This window comes from Platalea leucorodia, assembly GCF_965183815.1.
Source record: "Platalea leucorodia genome assembly, chromosome: 5".
Taxonomy (NCBI): Eukaryota; Metazoa; Chordata; class Aves; order Pelecaniformes; family Threskiornithidae; genus Platalea; species Platalea leucorodia.
The window spans coordinates 64860562-64869802 of record NC_138827.1 but is presented as its reverse complement, the minus strand read 5'-3'; the positions used below and the strand labels follow the sequence as shown (position 1 = coordinate 64869802).

The 9241-nt window shown below is 43.7% G+C and overlaps 1 protein-coding gene across 1 annotated transcript; it reads right to left on the bottom strand.

The window, feature by feature from the left end:
• Positions 1-860: 860 nt before the first annotated feature.
• DUSP19 (dual specificity phosphatase 19) lies at positions 861-7859 on the bottom strand. The gene is made up of 4 exons (XM_082313937.1): positions 7599-7859; positions 7388-7434; positions 6202-6354; positions 861-1935 (listed from the first exon to the last, which is right to left on the bottom strand). The coding sequence occupies exons 1-4, from the start codon at positions 7813-7815 to the stop codon at positions 1714-1716; spliced, it is 639 nt and encodes a 212-aa protein (XP_082170063.1). The 5' UTR covers positions 7816-7859; the 3' UTR covers positions 861-1713.
• Positions 7860-9241: the final 1382 nt, after the last annotated feature.

Below are 9241 nucleotides of genomic sequence, written 5' to 3'. Positions count from 1 at the left end.
CCCGCCCTCCCGCCATCTTGTGAGCGGCCGCGGCCGGGGGGTGTTACCTCACAACGGGGAGGGGCCCGGCTGCCCTCCCGCCCCTCCCGGCCGCCGGGCCTCTCCCCCAAGGCGCCGGCCTCCGCCAGGGCTGGGCCGCAGTAGCGGCAGAGGAAGCTGCTCAAGGGGGGGGCCGGGTTCCGCCGGCTTTCCTCGCGTCCTGGCGCCGCTGCCGGCGAGCTGCGGCCGGACCCGCGCCTGACGTCCCCCGACAAACGGCCGCCTCCGCCGCCGCGCGCCGGCCGGGCTCTCGGACTGAGGGTCAGGTGTCGTGAACTGCGATCGTTACGCACACGACGTGAAGAACCGTATTTATCGTTACAAATGCTGTCCTGGATTATTTCCGTGGGCTAAGAACTCATACACCTGCCGCTGAAATAAAGCGGGAAAGCTTACTCACCAGGGAGGAGACTGTCATTTCCAAGGCTGACAGCACACACAGCCCTCCGCAGCTGAAATGGAAACACAGTGACCAGTTCCCCCATGGAAATGGGGAAATGATGACCACAGAATAGCAATCATATGCGGGGGGGTAACCTAAACCTTGCATTAGCCTTTAGCATGAGCAATTAATATTGAGAACAAGACACAATGTAGTTCATACACAATGACAGCTATAGTTCAAGCTAGTGGTATGGAGAGAATACTGTATCAGTTCTTGAAACCAAACCTTTGAAATCACTTTAGCACAAAATTTATCCAAACACAGTGTTCTTTTTATTTTATTGTATATGAATATATCAAACCATTCAGAACTGGCATGAAGGCCACAAAAAATACTGTTAAAATTTTTCACAGATTTTTTTTTTTTTAAATGCCATCTTATTCCAGCCTGAGATCTGTCACGAGGGTCAAAGTTACCTATCGTATGAAACCTGTTCTTTATACATGATGTGGAATGGAGTGAGGGGACAGCAAATGAGGACCGAATGCAAAGCGAGTCAGAGAGAGCTTGTTACAAACATTTTTTTGTATCTCCACCGAAATGATCTACAAAAAAACCCCAATAGCTTGGTTCCAGCACTTTGAAAACACCATGTTAGTGCACTTCAAATCACTACTTCATGAGAAACAGAAAGACATGAAGCATTAAAGCATCCTATGTATTTTGAGCATGCTCAAAAGACCACCTATTTTAATTTCCAAAAATATTTACTGGCTGGCTAGCCCACAAAATTCAATAAAATCCTCTTTAGTTGCCATATTAATTTAAAATCTAATATCAAGGTACTTCATTACATGAACATTTTATTACCTAGATTTTACAACCAACTAGAACGCATAGATTTGGTTTAGTATTAAAGTAAACAGGGCAACTTATCTCAGTTACTTTATTTCCTTTCTCTATTGCCTGCATTTTCTGATGGTTCAATAAAAAAACATCGTTCTGTTTTTTTCTAATATGTCAAGGAAAATTGAACTTTATCTTTTTATTAACGCCATAGGAAGAGCTTGTTCTTGGGCAAAATCATCTCTGAAGTCAGTGGAATACCATTTGGCCTTTAGACTACATGCTAAAAAAAAGGGGGGTCAAAGAGGGGTAACAAAAAAAAATAAAATATGTGAAGACTTCAAAATGCACATGTGAAAGGGGACTGCAAAATGACAGGTTAAAGTACATCCAACATCTGTTGCTGTATAGTCAAAACAGATTGTTTCACTTCTCCCCTTTGATCAGTCGTGATCATTTATGCTTCCATTTGCCTTTATATTCTGTTCTTGGTACTTGTGAAGCTGCTCCATGAAGCCAGGATTTGGACAAGCCGCAGGCCTTGCATTTTTCACCAAGGAAAAGGCTGTAGCAAAACTCAGTCTTTCTGAATTCATTAGAAAACCGATGACTACTGCCGCTGCACGGGAGACTCCTGCATTACAGTGGACCAGTACCACGCCATCCTTCAAGAAACAAATGAAACATAAGTTGGGATATTCATTAAGTAAATAGCACCAAGTATTAGAAACTTTACATAAAAATCTATTAAGACTTGTTAAAAGCTCCTTGCTGAGCTCAAAGCAAATATTTACACATACAAGTAACTCCAAACATAGATATATATATGCCCAAACCTAAATATTTTTCTAACCAAAGCCACTTGATAATTATCAAATACTTCAAAGCTCATTCATACCTTAGAACTAAAAACCACTCCTCTGTCCCTTTCCCCAAGACCTTGCATGTAAAAAACAAATCACAGACATCTGGGATACTAAGGGATGTGATCTAATTGGGTGCCAATTTTAAAATAGATTTGCAATATGGAAAAGAACTTGACTGTATCTTGTTACCAGGTGAAAAACATAGCAAGGCAGCAAACAGCTAGGCACAGAGGCAGATTTAAAACATCTTGTAGTTTCAGTCGCACGCTTCTTGCGTACTCTGGAGTTCTTCAGCGAAGATTCTGGGTAAGCAGGATCATGCATAGGAACAGAAAAATCAGAAAAGATATCGTGTGATTTGCAACAAATCTCTACCTCCCCATCACCCTGCTGGTACAACTGCAGTGGCTGGTACAGCTGGTACAACTAAGGTCCCTTAACTGGGGGACTAGAGGTGCAAAATCCAAAACTACTGATCCTCCCATAAATTCACAAATGTTTCTCCTGGGGTTTAAATTCAGGCTTATCCTGAACTATCTATAAAATTAATGTTTTTATCCTACTTAAACATTTCCCACACAATCTTTGAGACACCTGAATGACTCTTTAAAAAGACACTGCAAGTTTTGTTAAGAAATAACGGGTGTGAGTCAACACAAAGACAACTAGACAATCTAGTGTGGCTTAGGCAACATTTGCAAGGCCCAGGCTTTGTGATGATGTCATGTTTGTACGTCAGACTATGACCTGGAAAAGACTTGGTCCAAACTGTCTGCCAGATGCCACTTTCACAAAAAAACAACCCCAAACCCCTAGCATCTCCATATGCTGAATAAAGGTACTGAAACATGACACAAAGTGCTCAGATACTTGAGGCTAAACAAATATATTCTAGATACAAACAGCCTGCTCTGTCTGCCCTTAACAGGCACAAATTATTCAATGGGCATTTTACCCAGAGGAAAAAAAGACCTTATAACCACCAGGGTTCCTTTCCAGGAACTTGATGGCTTATGTTACAGACGTGGGCGTTGCAATTATCTGGTATATTAATAAACACAGAGCAGAAAATGGTTCCTGCTCCAGAAATCTTCCCATTTAAATAATAAGACAAAGAAGTATGAAATTGAGTGTTATTATCCTTGTTGAAGAAATGCCAAGCTGAGACTAGAAGAATGACTTGCTCGAGTTAACACAACAAGATTATGGCAGAGCTAGGAACTGAACCTAAGCTCCTGCATCCCAGCACAATGAACTGCAGTACCACCCTTTTTTGCAATGGAAATCACATCCCCTTTGCATTGTCTGCTGGAAATTGTAATCTTCATTCCCTTCCTCACATTCGCAGGGGCATGCTTTCTGATCACACAGCCTACAGCAGAGTGCAAAGCAAACTTATACATGTATTTCAGCTACCTGAGGAAGTGCCAGTGGTGACCTGTAAATCCACTATCTCCTTTGTAATAATGACATTAAAATTACGACATTAAAAATTACGTTTTTGGCCCTGCTAATGAAACAATTGCTGAAGCTTATCCACTGTAGATCTGGAAGAGTTTTTACTGATTTAGTGGGAGGTATTTCAGAGAGAACGTACCATAATCAAGATGGATATCTAGCAGTGGCACCGAGGGCAAAAAATAAGCATTGAAAGTGATTCTTTTTTTTTTTCCCTTTGTACAGTTCATGCTTTATTTTTCTCTTTCACATTTCTTTTAAGTGTTTGTTTGGTCTTTTTAATGACTGTTCTGTTGTACATTGCCAAAAATTATATAGTGATATCCACGGAACAGACCTGAAAATTACTGAACGTGAATGAACATGGGCAATAACATTAAACCAAATTCAATACTGTGAACATTTTTCTTTCCTTGCTAAACCCCATTGTTTCTTTATACAAAGATGAATTTGGCCTGTAATTCTGAACTAATTTCGTATTAGATATGAATACCGAATAAAAGTGAGAAACAGATTGCAGATACGAAATTAATCTCTATTTACCAAGAACTCCTTGCTCTGATCCTGATAGCCTAACCTTTGCCTACCCAGAAATGGTCCACGGTCTTGCAAGAACCTCTTAAGATTCAAGACCAAGTTGGTTTTTTTAAGTTTTTATATAGAGGGAAGCAAAATCACCTTCCACCAAGAGAAAAGGTAATTATACAGTGCTTATACAAGTGCGCAAAAAGCCTCACTGAGAAAAGAAATGAAAAAGAAGCATAAAGCTTTTGGTGAAGAGCCATGGGCTAATGTAGTTCCTTAGGGATCCACTTTGCAGTGGTGCCAGGGCTTTTTCTTTAGGAGGGACAGAGGGATCAATAAGGAGAGATGTTCATGAATGAGCTAAGATTTCCTCCCTGGAAAGACAAGACTTCAGAGGTTTTATAATTAGACATTAAACAGAAAGATTAAAAAAAAAAAAAAAAAGAAATCCCTCATTCATAGCACTATGATCTGACATGGGTCATCTAACCTGTCATGGAAAATCTGCCTGCCAATTTGGAGCCTAGAAGAAAAGGTGAGCTCTGATCAGTATCAGAATTTGTACCATGGCCTCTACAGACTTGAGCAGTTACAGTTTTAGAAAAGTCAATCCTGTTACACGTACCAGCTGGCAGTGACTTACTGAACAGTGCAGGCTTTACTTGCATTCTCAAATTCAAGTGCTCTCATACTCCTTCATTAAGTTAACCACTTTCTAGTAATAATTTCTTATATATCACGCTCTCTCACCAGTGAACATCTCTCCCTCCCCCACGGTAGGAGATGAAACAGTAGTATCTCTTTGCAATTACTTAAACAGAAGAGCACTTCATGATACAATTTATCACAAGATGTTTTAACAGTATTTTGACAAAGCAAATAAAGTGATTCAAACCATCCAGAGATCTGTCTCCACATACTACTATCACACACTTCATGAACTGATCCTGGAGAACATCTATTCCATCAATTACCTGCTCTTTTACCCAACTCTCCCATTAAAAAACTATTAATATTGCTGTAAAAGTTTTCAGGAAAACTCCTTCGCTTACAAAATAGTAACTGGAACATAAACACTGGAGGCAGAAAGCAACACTGCAGTTATGAATGGCAAGTCTCATTTAGAAATGAAGTGGAAACCGTAACTAGAAACCTTGAAAAGCTCATTAAGTGACAATGCGTATCACATAGCTCATAAATGATAAATGAGAGAAGGAAAGAACATTGTGTGACACAAAGAAAGCCTGGGCAAGATTATCTTCTTTTATCCCAATCTACGTAAATAATGAATATGGTAGATATGGTGGAATAACATGCAATAAGGTGCGGTTGTCAAGTCGTAGTGTTGAGATCAAAGCAATGGTTATCATAAATGACACGCTAAGCCTGAATTTAACAAATAGGAGTCAGGGATCGTCTTGGTTACAGACAGGGCTGCCAAGCAACCCCAGAAGGAGTCCCTTCACCCTACTTCCTATGTCATGTCTTTTTCAGGATTTTGTTAGCAGTTAAAATCACTGGTTGGCTCCAAGACTACTAACACGTTCTCTGACAGTCTTGGTACATAGTTGTATGTGGACTCATAGCTCAATGTGTTGCATCTTCAACGGGTGGTCAAGAAAAAGCACAAGGATGGTGGACAGCTGCTGACAAACCACACAGATCTGTAAAAGCCCTGTTAGGCTTCCTCCTAATCCAAAACAACATCCCCGATGGATAAATTAAAGTAAAGTTTCTCCTTTTCCCTCTGTCAGATGTAGTGACTTGGACATACGATGGGATTTCTTTATCTAAAGTCAGCCACTGGTCCAACTGTATTAAAGAAGCATTTCTCTAAAACATGCAAGACAGTCATTCTGAAAAAACAATACTGGAGGGAATGCAGATTAACAGCAGTGCCCTGTCTCTACGAATGCTTAGAAATTGCTTTGATTCTCGATTTAAAATTTAAAAAGGCAAAGGCAAAACTATTCATTTGGTACCATACTTTCTTTTGACAAAAGAAGCTGGTTTTGATTTTAAATAGTGCAATAAATAATCTAAACAGGATAACTACTAACATTAATTAGTGCTATACCATACCTGGATCTTGGCTTTCTCAATAAACTCAAAACATTCTGGGAAATAGGAGGTAATATCAGTTTCTGGGAGGTCCAGAATAGAAATGGTCTTGTATATAAAGTCATTGAGAAAGGCGTTTTGGACTCCATATGCCACATTTAGAACGTGAGTAACCTAAGTCAACAAAAATAAAAAAAAAAAAAAAAGAAAAAAAGGCATTTTCTGAAGACAGCAAGCAAAATGAGCAGTAGCAAAGGTAAATTATTCTTTAGGCATACATAGACTGTACCTTACACAGCTGCAATGTTCAGTTTTACATACACACAGTGTCTATGGTATGTTTTCTCCAAGCAAAGTTCTAATGCGTGTTAAAATATATTGTGATAAATTTCAGTTTCCTTGGTTTTTTGAGAGGAAATGAAAAGATCCGTGCTCAACCAAACACCGACTACAGTAAGGATTGTCAACAGAGAAGGGAGTTGTCAGCGCACAGACGGAAAATAAAAGAGAAAGCAATAGGAATGAGAGGACAGACCACTCAACAGTCCCCTGAATTTCAAGCCTGCCCTAACCCATCAGCTTAACGTTCCTCCTGCTGAGTTACCAGTACCATTTACTGGAGCAGAAAGATTTCAGAGCAAACTATACCTGTACTTGGCAGGCGAGACCACCTCTGGCCTCCTGCCATCTTTGCTCTGCTCAGGCTACGGCCAGGTTGTGGGTTCTTTTAACTTACAGTGAAGTGACATTTAGATGGCATCAGATGCCAGACTGGTGCACTCCCTGTCCTGCAGAAGCACCACTGTCCGAAGGCCTTATCACCCCATTACTGTAACAGAGAAGAGTAAAAAGACCAAAGTTCGGGACAGACTTAGAGCTGCTGCTTGGTTTTTCTTGTTTCATCAGCCCCCATAAGGCAAGGAGGCCTGATGCTGCTCAGTGTCTGAAACCGAAACGCATATGGCAATGCAGGAATCTGTTCCAGAAAACAGCTCTAAACAATCATGAGCCTTGCAGCAAAGTATTTCAGCTTCTTGTGAAGCTCAAAGGCTTCCACACATCTGCAAATGGAGCTGCCTTTTAAACGTGCAAATGTAATATGTTTTTTCTTAAAGTTACTTGAGAATATTTTAGACTTTTTAACTTAAAAAAGAAATCCACTAGCAAGCACTATGCGAGATGCATTTTTATTTCCCTGTCACGTTACCTTATACTTTTTCATCGTCTCCAGGTCGTGAGCGGCATCCTGCGACCCTGAAGAGAAAGCGAGCCGGTTGCCACGCTAAGCCCCCTCCCGGCCGGCAGCTCTGCCGCTTCGGGAAGCCCCCGGGCCCGCTCCCCCCGGCAGGCGCCTGCTTGGCGGGACGAACCGCGGGCTCTCGGGCCCGCCGCCCCCCGCCGCCCCCGGCCCCACTCACCCAGCAGCAACCAGGGCTTCACCACGCCGACCTGCAGGTCGGCGCTGAGGTCCTGCACGTAGCCGCCGCCGCCGGGCGCCGCCTCCTCCTCCACCTGCAGGCAGGCGCCGCGCCACGTCTCGATGATCCTCCGGCCGGTCAGCGTCGTCACGCGGGTGCGCTGCTTCCGCAGGTTGGCCCTGGAGAAGCTGCGGATCTCCTGGGCGAGGGAGTGCATGGCCCGGGCACCGCCGCTGCTCGCCCCGCGACTGACGGCGCGGCCCGGCCCGGCCCCGCCCGCCCGACGCCCCGCGCCTGCCCCCGGCCGCTGCGCCAGGCCGAGCGCGGGCGGCCCCCATTGGCTGCCGGCCCCTCGGGGGCGGTGCCTCGGCGCGCAGTGGCGGGGGAGCGCGATAAAGGTTCCCCTCCGCCGTGAGGAGGGGCGAGGCGGCGGGGGGCGCGGCCGAGGCTGCGGGCGTGGGGCGGGGTCGTCCCGCCCGGTTTCGCGGTGGGAAGGTGGGTTCGGGCCGGCCGTTACCGGGGCTGGACTCTGCGGCCTCCCCCTGCCCGCTGCGTTGAGCCCTCGGAGCGACGGGAGTGGGAAATAACCCCCCGCGAGGCCTTCGGGTCGCCCTGGAGAGCGGAGCCTGGCCTGGTCTCTGGTGGGGCCAGCCACAGGAGATCTGCCAGTGCTTTTTCTTCGGTACTTACAAGCCTGGGAGAAACCTTTGGGTTCACCTAAAGCTTTGGAGGTTTAATTATTCTTATTCCCGTTAAAACAAATCATGCAGCAATGCCTATCTGACTGTAATTGGGGCTTGCTTCATGGGAAAATATTGTAAGCAGTTAAATGGAAAATATTAGAAGTAAATACTCCCCCCCCCCCCCCGCCCCCCCCAAGCCTTTGGGCTTGTGACCAAAGGCTAAATAAAATCAGCTTCTTATGTTTACAAAAGAGGCAAAATAGGAAGAAAAGGGAGACAAGGTAAGGCTGGTTTTTCCGTTATTCCCAAGCCACTTAATGCCCATGTTTTCATGTATTCTCTATAGAGTACTATCTGTAGTGTTACACAGCTAGTATGTAAGTGTGTGAAATTTTTGTCTGCAAAGTTAAATGGTAATACTGTTAACTTAAATTGTGCCAGAAATGCATTTCAGTTTTTTAACAATCCTCCATGCTGATTTGTAGAATAAGGATGTATTACTACAGTACTTCCCCTCTGATGTAATAATATTCCTCAAACCTATGCTGGCAGGATGTGACTCTGAACACATCCTTCTGATAGTTCCCAACAATGCGGTACAGAATGGCAACTTCTGTTCCATGTAAAGTGGTCTGCAAATGCCTTGTCAATTCAAGAAGCACAGAACAGTGTTAGGAACTGCAAGGGCATAAGTTATTTCTAGGAATGCCAGAGGCAATCTTCTCACAGGAATTAGACATAAAATCAAGTTCATCTGAGAAAGGCGGAATACCCCACACACTGTCTGGAAAAGCACGAGTCTAAACCAAGAGAGAAAATCAAGGAAGATGCTTAGGACAAGGAGAGGAACAAAACAGAGATCTGGGCTGGATCAGAGATCAAGGTAACAAAGGTGCCAAACAGAAGGCTCCAGGACAAACCATAATTCTCAGCAATCACCTGCAACAAAAATTAAATTAG

Coding starts and splice junctions, on each gene's coding strand:
- DUSP19 (XM_082313937.1), bottom strand. CDS start 7,815: ATGCACTCCCTCGCCCAGGAGATCCGCAGCTTCTCCAGGGCCAACCTG. Junction 7,435..7,598: donor GAAGCCCTGGTTGCTGCTGG/GTGAGTGGGGCC, acceptor CTTTCTCTTCAG/GGTCGCAGGATGCCGCTCAC. Junction 1,936..6,201: donor TTGAGAAAGCCAAGATCCAG/GTATGGTATAGC, acceptor TGTTTCTTGAAG/GATGGCGTGGTACTGGTCCA.